Consider the following 14,087-nt stretch of genomic DNA (forward strand, 5'->3'; position numbering starts at 1 on the left):
AAAGATATTAGAAAAAAATTAAAATAATAAGAGTTAAATTTTAAAATTATTGAAGTATATATGAATAGTATAATGCTAGATTAATAAAGTAAGTTATAAAATGAATAAAAAATAAGAAACATTAAATAAAATCAATACTATCAAATCTTTATTTATAAAAATAAAAATTTTAAATCAATATTCCATATTCGTTTATTATTTCAAAAAATTAATTAATTTTTTGATAATTATATATTTTTTTTTTCCTTTTAACTATTTTTAATATTTTTTAGTAATTATTGCATTTTTTCTTGTATAATATTAAAAATATCTAATTTTTTTTATAAATTTTTTTAAAAAACATAATATAATTTAATATATTTTAATAAAAAAAAAAATTAATAATAATACCAAATAAACTCAAATTTAAAAATGGGTTGTTTATTATCTTTTAATATACAATCCAATTAAGATAATAAATGCACTTAAAATAAATATTAATATTTATTACAAGAATCATTTGTACAAGATGAATCATATTCAATTGATCATATAAATGACCAAAGATTTTATGGAATCCAAAAAAATGAAGAAACTTAAAAAATACTTAAAGATATATAATAAAGCATATCAAAAACTCAACTTGTAAATTTACACAATTTAAAGAGATTTTATATAAATTAGCTAAATAAGTTTAAAAGAGATAAAAAATAATATAATCTATATAAATAAAAAAATTAAGATAATATAATTGAAAATTCAGAAGCATTTTCATTAAAATAAAAGGAAAAATAATCATATCCTGAAGAATCGGATATGGGTATGAATAATTCAGGTTCTTCAGGAAACAAATCATAGCTTTTATTTGAATTATATGATAAAAATAGTTAGAATAAAGAAAAAACAAATAATTCAAATATTTTATATAAAAATGAAAATAATGCTAAAATAGATTTTATGAACCCAAATTAATTAATTTTAGAAATATAAAAATATTATTGTCTAAAAGATGATTAAATTAACTAAAATATTAAAATAAAAATTATTATTAGTGAAAGGGAATTTTTTTCTTAATAGTTCCTACCTTCATGCGATAATATTATTAATTTCTAATAAATTTTTAGTCTAAATCTTAAAAAAAATGAGAGTGTGTTTTTCTTTGTATTAGTTAATAAAGATAATTAAATTATTTCTAATAAATAAACTTTTAGTTTGGAAGAAATCAAAGATTAAACTATACATTCTAAGGTTATTGCATTTAGGTATTTTAAAAATACAAAAAATTTAGGAAAACTAAAATTTAGAGTTTAATATATTTAAGATATTGAATTATTATAAAATAAATTAATTAATGAAGTTAATGCCATAATTTAAATGATTGATGGACATACTATAAGAATTAATGATATTAATGATTAAAAAATATATCCTTAATATGATGATAATTATTAAAGTATTTAATATTATTTTTAGAATCTTAATTAAAATGAAAATTAAAGTATGTAAGATATGTCAAGCTTTTTTGATAATTAATTTTATGTAAAATGATTATATATATTTATATTTCTATTTTTATTATAGATTTAAAAATAAAAAATTAATAGTTAATTTGTATAAAATTACATTTATTATATATATATAAATATATATATATATATATATATATATTATAATATATTTATATTTTAATTTTATTTTTCATATATTTTTTAAAATTATTTAATCTATTCTTAAAATTAAATATTATTTAATTATATTTGAAAATAAATTATATATTTAAATTATTAATTTTTAAAAATATAATACATATAAATTTTAATTATATTTATTTTTTATTTAATAAATAATAATGTTGTAAATACTTTCAAATTATTTTTTTAATTAATAATAACACAAATAAAATAATTAAAAAAAATAAAAAAAAATTGTCCAATTACAAATATTTAAAGTATTATTTTTTATTTGTATTTATTTTTTTTCCCAAAATTACTTACCAATCTTATTCTATTTTTTAATAATAAAATATAGACTTGTAATATCTTTATGCAGAAATTATAAAATCATTAATTTTATTTAAAAATCTATTCTATTATCTTTCAAAAAGAAAATGTTGTCTCTAAGCATTACTTTCAGCGTATAAATTACTTAATATATTAGCATTACCTACCCAAGCCAATTTATGTTTATATAAAATAGCCTCTTAAACATAATTTAATTAATTTTATTTAATAACATCAATCAAAAATTTTTAAGCAATAGCAAACTAAGCTATATTTGTTCTATCCAAGCAATCAATACAATTAGTTCTAATTAATGTTTTTTGCATGGAAATTACTTAACATAATTTCTGATTATATTTTTCTAATTTAAAATAATTATTACTTTAAGATAATCTATTATTATAATAAAAAAGTTTGACCAAATCTTAATTTTTTTTATGTATTTATGAAATTCAAACCAAATAAATTAAATATTATTTTATTAATTTTTCAAATGTCCGATTATATATTAAAAATATAATCCCAAAATATATTAATCACCCTTTCTATCAATTAAATTTAATATTTATAATTCTTAATAATCCTATATTATTTAAGATATATGTTTTTAACATATTTCTATATGATGGATTTCATTTTCGTTATTTTATATATTTATTTTTGGTTAAGGTTTTTTTTTTTAATCTTAATTCCATTGTATTGGTATTGAACCACGAATTTATACATAACTATATAATTTTTGGCAATTAATCTTTTTTTTATTTATTTATTTCAAATTTTATAATATGTAAATTTTATTTTATTACTTAAGATATTTGTATAATTAATTCTTATTAACTAGAGTTCGAGCAGTTTCCTTATTTATCAGCCCCTCTAGATTAAAATCTCATTCCTATTCTATTTCTATCTTTTCTACTAATTAATGCTAGTTAGATTTAACAATTCTTTTTTTTAATTTAAATATAATATTTCTTTTCTTTTTATATAATTACAAATTAACGTTCATGTTATATATTAATATATCCACATATAAATTTATCAACAATATTATAATGTTCAAAACTCTTAAAAAATTCCATAAAACAATAATTAAAACAATAATTATTATTTTAATTATTATATTTTGAAAAATTTGATTAAAATGAATTTGTTAAATCATATGTTGGTGAAAAATAAAAACAGTTTTTCTAAATTAATTATTCAATTTTCTCAATTAAAATTAAATCATCTTAATGTAATCTAATTAATATATTTTTTTTAAAAATAATTTATTTAATGTAATCTAATTAATATTTTTTTTTTAATTTTTAATAATTTATTTAAAAATAAGCATTTATATAACTTTTTGGATGGCTAAATTGCTAAAAATTTTAATTTTTGAATTTAATAAATCTAATTTTCATTTATATTTCCGATTTTAAGAGCTTTTTCAATTATAATTAAATATTTATATTTTATCAATTGACAAACTCCATATATTCCTAATATTAATGATTTCTATTATTTTTATATAAATTATAAAGTATTTTTATTATTTTCTTATATTAAACTGGTTCATATAATATCTAATTATTTAAATTATGATTTAATTATTAGTTATTCAAATCTCTATATTAAAAAAATAAAAATAAAAATATAACATAAATTAATTATTTATTTTTATTTTTTATGAACATTGTAAATTTATTTTCGTTTATAATTAAAACATAAGAATCAAAAGAATAATAAATGAACTTTTATTAATTAATTTATTTTTATTCTATTATAGAGTTTTTTTTATCCATTTTTTAATTTATAAATTATATATTTAAGATATATAAAATAATTTTAGAAATAAAAGTATATAGAATATAAAAAATAAAGTAATATATATTTTTTTTATTTATAAAAAATTGTTAAATATTTTTATAAAATATATAAAATATTTTCTTATAGAAAAAAACAGCAAATATTTTTATTAACTTTTTAAATTTTTTTTAAACAAAAAATTCAAGATAATATCTTTTTAAATTCTTCAAAAGTAATTTTCTCATCTTTATTAATATCAAAAATATTAAAAATTTATTCCATTTATTTTTCATTCAGATCTTTATCAACAATACTAAATAATTTTTTTAGATCATTTATATTAAGATAATAATTTTAATTAGAACTTTTCAAATTATTAAACATATTTTAAACATTTAAATTATTTTCCTTTATTAAATTTTAAACTAATTTTATTTTATTTTACAAATTATCTTTATTTATATCTTTTTATTCCAATTCATTTAAAATCTAATAAAATTATTAATATGTCACAATTCCATTTTTTTTCTTATCGAAAATTTCAAATACACAATTAATTTCATATTTTTAAAGATCAATGTTTAAAATTTTTAATATTTATTAAAATTTTTATTAATTTAAAATTTCTTTAGACTCGTCATTATAATTGCTATAAATAAAATTTAAATCAAAATTTTTATGTTTAAAAATTCCTTTTAAACTATTAAATATTTAAATTGTTTTTTATTCTATTTCTATATAATTTTATTCATTTAAAATCATTTTAAACAATTAAATGCTTATTTATTTTTCATTTTAATTATTACTACTAGTTATTGTTTATTCACTTTATAGTTAATGAATTATATTTTAAAATAAATAATTCGAATCATCTTTTGCAATCCTATTATCAATGCTTAATAGTAGTTAGTAAAATTAATCTTCATTTATAAAATCTTTATTAATTGTATTGTTATTATTATTATCATCTAAATAAGAATTTATTTATTTATTAGATTAAGTTATAACTTACTGAATTTAATACAAAATATATTTTGCTTTTTCGTCTAGAACTACTTGACTTTTAATACTACAAACTTCTAAACTTTTATAGCTTAATTATGAATTCAATTAGACTTAAATTAAGCTTTTCCTTTTAATTTAATTTAGATTAATAAAAATTATATATAAATTTAAATTATAAATATTTACTTTTATATTTAATCTAAATGAATTAAAGGATTAGAAAATATCTAATAAAAGTTAAATAATTTAATTATTTGTAATATATATATATATATATATATATTATATATATATATATATATATATATTATAATCTTACTTCTTCCCAACTAATTCTTTTATCTTCATTTAAAATAAGACACCTTGAAATAAAATCTTTTGTTTCTTTTTTAACAGGTTTATCATATGGAAATCTTAAAGGAATGCTTTAAATATTACTCAAAAATGATTGCAAATCTCTTGAAGGCCAAGGTCTCAAAATAAAAAAAAATTCTATATTAATTTTTTTTTTTTTTTTTTATAAAAAAATATATATATATTTTTATTTATCTTTACGTTTTTCCAAATAAAATTTCATAAAAAATTATTCCAATAGACCAAATATCAGCTTTTTAATTATATGATTAATGTTATAAAATTTAAGGCGACATATATAATTGTGTTCCTACAAAATCATTTAAAAATTCATTATTTTAATTATCGATTCTAGCTGCTAAACCAAAGTCACCAATTTTAATAATATTATTGCTTTTCATTAATAAATTTTAAGGTTTTATATCTCTGTGGATATACCCTTTTTATACTATTTCTCGGAAACCATTTATTACTTAGCTTATTATTTCTATGCAATTAATCTCCTCTAGTTTTCCTCCCTTTTTTTACATATAAGTATCCAAGTCACCTCCTTCACAATATTCCATGAATAAATATGTTTGCGTTTCAGAAACGTAGGAATCTATTAATTTTACAATATTTTTATTATTAAGTGATTTCATAATATTTATTTCTAATTTTGCCTTCCTATTATAAAATTGTTAATTCCATACCTTTACAGCTAACTTTTCGCCTGTTTTTATATTTTTACATTTATATACTTTCCCAAACATGCCTTAACCTAATAATTATTTTTTTTCCCACCTATAATTTTAATGGGTAAATACTTATTAATAGTCCATTAAATTTTTATCTTCTTTTTTTATATATATATATATATATATATATATATATATATAGTTTATTTTTAATAATGATATAGCTATTAATTTTTATATTTTATAATAATTAATTTTTAAAGCTTTATTTTTTATTTTTAAATTTTAAATTATTTAAATTTTTTTAATTCTTAAATAGTAAAAATTATAAACTTTTTTATTATAATTCATATATAATTTTTTTTTTATTACTTCTATTGATTTTTCATAAATATTATAGACCAAAATAAATATAAATTTTAATTTTATTTTTAAACAAATGAGAAGATTAGAATTTTTTATTTATAATATTTTATTTTCTATATATAAATAGAAATTTTTTTAATTATAATAAGCGTTTACTGAAAAATTAATTTATAAGTAAATTATTAGTATAGAATATATTTTTATATGGTATATATAAGCATTAATATTTTTTTAATATATTTATATATTTTATATTAAAAATATGAAAAATAGTGTTTAGAGTAGTTAAGTAAATACCCCAGTAACAATTTCTCACTCAAGCTCTATTATATCTAATCAGGAAATAATAAAGAATAATTTAAAACAAGAATAATTATTAAAATAAGATGAGGATGTATTACAAAAAGATAAAAATAAAAAAAAGCACAAAAAAAAATTACGTTTAAATCCACTTAGAATATTTGATAACGGCTTAAAGCCTTCATTAAATGATTAAGATAAATTGAAAAGACATTAATCTAATATTTATACTGAACTTAAATAAATAAATCTTCCTTATATATAAAATTAACTTTTAGATATACAAAAAGATAAAAGCATAGACCCGTATTTAAGATAATTAAAATTTGATCATATTTAAATAGTAAATTTTTTTATAAATAACTAAATCAGTTTAATATATTTAATTAAATTAGTGTCAAAAAAAGTAAATTAGATCTGAAGAATATCTTAGATAATAAGAAGAATATAATGAATAGTATTTTTAATATAAATATAATATAGATTTATAGGATGAATAAAATAAATATGCTATTTTTTAAAAATATGAATATCATCATAGATAATATTTTTTTCAGCCATAATTTAATGTTTAAAATATAAAATTATATAAACCGGATTTAATTGAAAATTATTATTAAAATAAGTTTGTTAAAAATAATTTAAATTAATATATTTATCAAGCGTAATGCCAAAGACCTAAATTAATGCATTTTATGTAAATTTGAAAAAAATAATTGATTTAACAATAAAATAGTAATATTTTTTTATAGTAAAAAAAGTTTTATTTAGAGGTACTTTTTAAAAATTTTGTATTTAAATATTTATAAATTTTAATTTAAAAATAAATAAATAAAAAATTATTTAATTTTTGTTTATTTTAATATATTATATATTTGTTTTCTTTTATTTATTAAAAAAATAATTTATGAACTTAATTTAAATAAATTATATTTTTTTTATTTATTTGTTTTTGCCACATTTATTTATTTATTTTGTTTATAAAACCAAATCTATATTATTAAAATAAAATAAAAATACAATTATATTTAATATGAAATTATAAAATATCAGTTTTATATTAATAATTCAATACAGCTTTATAATATAATCAACAAATAACTTGAAACACTCATTTGGGAATTTTTTTATACAAAATATTGGATTTGTTAAATATCTTAAAATAATTAATAATATTTAGCTTAAATAACTAAATATTGCATAACAGCTAATATATTATCACTATCACATTAAATAATTTATTAACTTTCATAAATACTATAAAATTATTTAATTTCTTCGTCTATAATTTCAGTTACTTTTATATATCCTTTTAGCTTTTAGAGGGGAGATTTAATAAATTAAATTCTTTTTAATTAAAGAACTGCTTTTTAATAAGGAATATTAAATTATTAGATTTTTTTAAACCTTTAGTTTTATAAAGAATTCAATTAATATTTTTAAGGAACTCCTAAATCATCCATTGTGAAGTTATATTTTTTATCGATTTAATTTCTAAGTTTTATTTACAATTTTTCTTAATGAAAGCTAAAAAGCTTTTGAATTTTATTTGAAAACAAAGTGTTTTCAAATAAAAAATTACAAATAAAATTATGAATATTTTAATTATCGAGAAAAGTTTCATTTTTAATATTATCCATGTTTTTATAATTCTTAACTTCCTCATCAAGTCTATAATAATATCCTAATAAATCGCTAACAAAGGAAATAAAAGTATTAGTTTCATTAATAATATTCTTGAAATGCACTTTTTCTATATTCTAGTTAATATTAGGAAAATCACTATTAAAATTTTCCAAAAAGACACTAATCATATAGGCTATTGGATTCCTGTCAATATCTACAAAATGGTCCTTTAAAATATTCGTAATAGCTTTATATCTTGATATACTTTTATATATATTATCGTTTTTTTCAAAAATCTCATTCTATGTCGTAATATTTGAAAAACATATTTTCTCCTATTATTTTTCGTTTTATGAAAAAATAAAAAGGGATGTCCTTTGTTATGTAAATGATTCTTTTAAAATTTCTGTTTATTCAACTATGTCATCTATTATTTATTCTTATTCGATTATTATATTTCTTGTTCGTTACCTATGGGCTATCTTCGGAGTTTATTATGTTATTTTTTAAAATTGTAATTATGCTCATTTGATAAAAATAAAGCTTATTCAGATGCCTTATTTATTTAAAAAATTTATTGCTACTAATAGTTTTTATCGGAATAATTTTAAATATTGGATTATATTCTAGAAAACCATTTGTAGTTTTTAATATTTAAAGTATCTTTCTCGATGTAATATAAAATATGGCTTTATAAATCTGGAATTGCTTATTTGTTTCTCATTTACATTATACAGTTTAGATTTGGTAAACATTTAAAAGTTAAAAAGCTTTTTAATTTAGCTGTTGTGTTTTGATTTGATGATTTTTTAGTGTTTTCTTCTAAATATATATAAGATTAATCATATTATTAATCTAATTGTTATTACAAATTATCCTATTTAAATATTTGACCACCATTTATTTATTATTTATTTCCCATTTTTTTATTTTATTTTAGTTTATATATTTGTATATTAATAGGTATTTTTATTTTAATATAATTTGGTTTAATTCTTTTTAGAAATTATTAATTTTATTTTTTTGTATTTTTTTAAAAAAAAACTCTATCATAAAAAAATTATATTTCTATTTTTTTTTTCACCTAATGCTTTTCTATATTGTGTTTTTTTTAAAAAAAAATACAGGAAAGATTAAAGAAATAAAAATATAAAAAAAATAATCTTTATATTAAATTACAAATATAATTAAAAATCTATATATTTCTTTTTTCACATAAATGTTATATTTTAATTATATAAATAGCTTTTATAAAAATTTTGATTCTATTTCATTTATTAAATAAAATTTAAATATGTTTATAAATAATATTATTATATTTTCTTCATTATTAAACATAATTTTTTTATTTTTTATCATTATTAATCCTATCCCAATAATTCAAAAACTCAAGAGCTGGTTAATATGCCCACTAAAATATATTTAAAAAAAATAAAAAAAATATATACTCTTTAGCATTTATAAGTAGTAAAATAATCAATATGACCACCTCTTTATGTCATAACCATAATTATATTGGGATTTTAGGTAATTTTGTCTTTAGGAATATGATCAGGACTAAATGAAAATAAGAAAAAAAATATATTTATATAAATATATATATATATATATATAAATATATATATTTATATATTTATATGTTTATTTTTATACATGTGTATTATTATATAAATAAATACACACAAACGTAGTCATCGCCGCTATTTATACATAATGTTGGCACTTTTATGTCTTTTATATATTTAGCACAACTTGATTCTGTATACATTTATTCTAAATTTTAATGTTTTGTTAGTTTCATTGTTAGTTCAGAATGGTATTCTTCTGTAGTTTTAGCTGATAATATTTTATCTTTTTTTTATTAAAATTTAATAAATATTTTATTTTAAAATAAATAAAAACCTAAATTTATTCCTAATTTTTATTCATTCTATTTAAAAATATCTAAATTTTATTACAAATTTCTTATATAATTTTTAGTCAAGTTAAAATCGTAAATTTTTTTCGACCATTTTTTTAATTCATAACTACATTTCAATAAATCAAAAGGATTAGAAATACTTACAATGGCTTATAATTTGCAGTTTTCTTATTCTTATCCTGCCATTTTTAATAAATAATTTGCCCCCATAGAAATACCTGCTGCGTAAAGATTAGCCTAAGGAAATTTCTATTTAATATGATCTATGGTAATTAATAAATCATCGTTTTTTGTAAAATCAGTTAATTAATGATTCTTGATATAAAAATTAAAATAAAAAATTAATTTTTTTAATATCTTTACAGATAATTATGAATTATATCCTCTCATATTAATACATACAGGCCTATATCCATTTTTTTAAGCAAATAAAGCTAATTAAGAAATATAATTAGAATTAGAGGCTCCTGTAAGTCCATGCATTATCATAAGAATTTTATTTTTATTATCTTCTTCGTTTTAAAATTGCTTCTTTAATGGTACCCAATCTTATTTAATTATTAATTTATTTAATATGGTTGTTTTTAAAATTTTTAAACCTAATGCAATTTAGCCACCATCTTATGTTTTTACATATTCTCTTTCATATGGAACATATGGAGTTGGGTCTATTTTTGCACCATATAAAGCCATTAAAAATGATGAAGGTAAAAATGAAGTTGGTATATAATATCCCTTAAATAAAATATATATAAATATATATATATATATATATATATATATATATATATATATATATATATATTTATATAAATATGTAAATATTTTTTATACATATATTTATATATTTTTCAATGTTTTTCTATTTTAATAATATAATTTTTACTTTTCTTAATGATTTGCAATTTTTAACTATATCAATATTCTATTCTGTTTTCTTTGAAATAAATTTTAATTCTGTTTAATAATTTCTTGAATATAATTCTAAACCAAAAAACAACAATGAACTTTAAAGTAATCTTTTTTTGAATTTTGATTACTTTTATTATGTTAATGAACGTATTTGAGTTAATTTTTGTGGTTACATATTTTTAAATATTCTTTATTTAGTTTTTATTTTTTTATTTAGATAAAAAAATAAAAAATATTTATAATTTTATTTATTTTTTAGAAAAAAACTTTATTTTTTATGATTTATAATAAATATTAATTATTATTTTTTAATATGTGCGAAACATTATACTTTTTTTATTTTTATTTTTCTGTACTTATTTATTTTATTTTTTCAAAATAAACAAAACCAAAATAATAAATAAAGATAAAAAATGGATATTTATTTATTTTTTTTTTTTTAAAAAATCTAAATATATATATATATATATATATATATATATTTATATATGTTACTTATTTTTTATAATTTATATTAAAAAAATGAATTACTATTTATAAATTTATTTCATTTAATAAAGTCAAATTTAAAATAAATAAATAAAAAAATTATAAAAAAAAAAAAATGAATAAATAAGAATAATAATTTTAAGAAGATGATGAGAAATTAGAATTTATATAAAAATTAAGCTAAAGAAGTTTGAGTGTTTTGAGTAAAAAATAATCTTAGAATATTTATTATTAATCATAATAAAATTAAAGTCTAATAATAAATGTACCATTATAATTAGAATGGAGAAATTTAAAAATCAGAGCTTCAACATTAATTAAAAAATAAATAAATGGTAAGTCATAAAAAATAAAGGAAGAAAAACTTATTATTAATAATTTATCAGGAATACTTCATCCACATTCTTTAACAGCTATTATAGGACCCTTCAGGTATTATATAATTTATAGATAAGCTAAATTAATATTTAAACAAAATAATATATATATATATATATATATATATATATATATATATATTTATATATTTATATATATTTTATACTTATATAATTACATATAAATTCTTTTATATATATCTATGTTTATTATTATTAATATTTTTATAATATAAATATATATATAAAAAAATTAAAGGATCAGGAAAAACAACTTTATTAAATTTTTTAAGTGGAAGATTATTTTCTGAAAATTTAGCAATATCCGGAGAATTATTTTTAAATAAAAGAAATTTAACAAGTATAGAAGAATACTCAAATTAAATAGCTTATGTTATGTAAGATGATATTTTATTATCTACTTTTACACCTAGAGGTTAAAAAAAAATAAAAAATATTTATTTATTAACAAATATATAAATAATTAGAATCTTTTTAATTCGTATTGTAATTAAAAAAAAGTAAACTTTCAGAATAATAAAGAAACTTATAAATTTAAAATCTAATAGAAGAATTAGGCTTATAGAAATGCGCCGATACATTAATTGGAGGTGGATTAATAAAGGGAATTTCCGGGGGAGAGAAAAAAAGAACATCTATAGGAATAGAACTATTAACTGAGCCTAAAATAATATTTTTAGATGAACCTACAACTGGTTTAGATTCATCAACGTCTCTTTAAGTGATTAATATTTTAAAAAAATTAGCTTATAAAGGAATGAATGTAATCGCTACAGTACATTAACCTTCAACAGATTTATTTTATAATTTCGATAATTTACTTCTTTTAGTTTAAGGGAATATTATATATTAAGGAAGAACAGAAGATTCTATAGATTTTTTTACTAAAATAGGTTTCGAATGTCCCGAATCATATAATCCATGTGATTTTTTTATGAAAATAATGAATGAATAAGGTTTTTTAATGGAAAAAATGATTGAAGATGATGATTAATAATTAGCTCTTGATGAAGATTAAATAAAATGTTAATTTTAGGAAAGATTAAATTTATTAAAATAAAATTACGAAAAATAAGATAAAAGTGAATATTATAATTAATAAAATATAGAAGAATCTGCTTAAATTTTAAGTATATATAAAGAAAGCTCTTTTTGGGTATAATTTATTTTAATTTCAAAGCGGTTTTTTATTAATATTCTAAGGGCGAAAATGTCTTTGAAATTGTAGTTTTTTTAGTTGATTTTATTTAGTTTTTTATTTATTATTGCTTATTATAATATTAGAAATATCAATCCTGATACTTAGCCTTTGATCTATTTCATTAATATTAGAGGAGCTTCGTATTTTATGGTCAATGCTTTTGCTTTTTAATCTGTTTCGTAAAGTATATTTACTTTCAATTCTTAAAAAAGTCTTTATATAAGAGAAAAAGCGACTAATTTATATAGAGTAAGTGCTTTTTTTTGGGGGAAATGCTTATCTGAGTTTTCTTTTTAGATTATTTTTCCAATTCTTTTTGTGTTTATTAATTATTTTATTGTAGGATTTGAAGCTAATCTTGTAAAATTCTTAATTACTAATCTAACAATGATATTATTGGCTTGGCACGGAAGTTCTTATGGATTCTTAGTTTCTATACTTATTCCTAAATATGAAGTTGCTATAGCATTAATTTCTCTTATAGTTGTACCTTTATCACTTCTTTCAGGAATTTTTGAAAGCGAATAGTCTTTCCCTATATATTGGAGAGTTATTTCTTATTTTTCTTTATTTAAATATGGATATTAAGCTATGTGTATTGTAAATATTTTTTATTTTTTTATATTTATATTTTTTTTTTTTTAATAAATAGAATTTTCTAAATGAAAAACTTGTTCCTATATTTTATTTAAATTAAATTTGGTAAAACTTAGTTATATTGTTTGTTTTTGGAGTTGTTTTTAGATTTTTATGTATTTTAGGATTATATTATGTGGCTAATCCAAAAAGACCTAAACTTAATAAAGCTCTTAATTTATAATAATAAGAATTTGTTAAGTCTTCTGTTAGTTTAATTTAATGATTTTATTTTTATATATTTTTTTAAAAGTTAATTCTTTCTTTTTTATACATAATAAATATTAGTTTAATGATTTAAATTTATATATTTTTTAAGTTAGTTTTTTTTATATTTTATAAAAAATTTCTATTTATAAATTTATTTAGGAATTATAAATAAATAAATATAAAAATTATTATTAATAGTAAATTCTATTTATACAAAATATGTTA

At 16.0% G+C, this 14,087-nt stretch overlaps 4 protein-coding genes across 4 annotated transcripts, besides 12 other annotated features; 1 reads left to right on the top strand and 3 right to left on the bottom strand. All coding sequences in view use genetic code 6, as the record gives it.

Annotated features, from left to right (window-relative positions):
• Positions 1-1,608: 1,608 nt before the first annotated feature.
• Positions 1,609-1,663: a microsatellite.
• A 681-nt stretch (positions 1,664-2,344) lies between these two features.
• Positions 2,345-2,378: a microsatellite.
• A 487-nt stretch (positions 2,379-2,865) lies between these two features.
• IMG5_200030 (hypothetical protein) lies at positions 2,866-3,312 on the bottom strand (the record flags this gene model as incomplete). The annotated part of the gene is made up of 2 exons (XM_004024052.1): positions 2,866-2,923; positions 2,972-3,312. The coding sequence occupies 2 exons, from the start codon at positions 3,310-3,312 to the stop codon at positions 2,866-2,868; spliced, it is 399 nt and encodes a 132-aa protein (XP_004024101.1).
• Positions 3,058-3,083: a microsatellite.
• A 656-nt stretch (positions 3,313-3,968) lies between the features above and the next one.
• Positions 3,969-5,692, bottom strand: IMG5_200040 (protein kinase domain protein; the record flags this gene model as incomplete). The annotated part of the gene is made up of 3 exons (XM_004024053.1): positions 3,969-4,846; positions 5,103-5,245; positions 5,328-5,692. 3 exons carry the CDS (start codon positions 5,690-5,692, stop codon positions 3,969-3,971), a joined length of 1,386 nt encoding a protein of 461 aa, XP_004024102.1.
• Positions 4,348-4,393: a microsatellite.
• Positions 5,032-5,084: a microsatellite.
• A 276-nt stretch (positions 5,693-5,968) lies between the features above and the next one.
• Positions 5,969-6,004: a microsatellite.
• Positions 6,005-7,248: 1,244 nt separating this feature from the next.
• Positions 7,249-7,291: a microsatellite.
• A 2,192-nt stretch (positions 7,292-9,483) lies between these two features.
• On the bottom strand, positions 9,484-10,709 carry IMG5_200050 (hypothetical protein; the record flags this gene model as incomplete). The annotated part of the gene is made up of 4 exons (XM_004024054.1): positions 9,484-9,652; positions 9,775-10,331; positions 10,380-10,564; positions 10,616-10,709. The coding sequence occupies 4 exons, from the start codon at positions 10,707-10,709 to the stop codon at positions 9,484-9,486; spliced, it is 1,005 nt and encodes a 334-aa protein (XP_004024103.1).
• Positions 9,675-9,734: a microsatellite.
• Positions 10,710-10,714: 5 nt separating the features above from the next.
• IMG5_200060 (hypothetical protein) lies at positions 10,715-13,682 on the top strand (the record flags this gene model as incomplete). Its single annotated transcript, XM_004024055.1, has 4 exons — positions 10,715-10,738; positions 11,804-11,849; positions 12,054-12,230; positions 12,283-13,682. The coding sequence occupies 4 exons, from the start codon at positions 10,715-10,717 to the stop codon at positions 13,680-13,682; spliced, it is 1,647 nt and encodes a 548-aa protein (XP_004024104.1).
• Positions 10,762-10,864: a microsatellite.
• Positions 11,381-11,418: a microsatellite.
• Positions 11,897-11,954: a microsatellite.
• Positions 11,898-11,968: a microsatellite.
• Positions 13,683-14,087: the final 405 nt, after the last annotated feature.

The sequence above is a fragment of the Ichthyophthirius multifiliis genome (genome assembly GCF_000220395.1).
Source record: "Ichthyophthirius multifiliis unplaced genomic scaffold scaff_1120509251419, whole genome shotgun sequence".
In the NCBI taxonomy this organism is placed as follows: Eukaryota; Ciliophora; class Oligohymenophorea; order Hymenostomatida; genus Ichthyophthirius; species Ichthyophthirius multifiliis.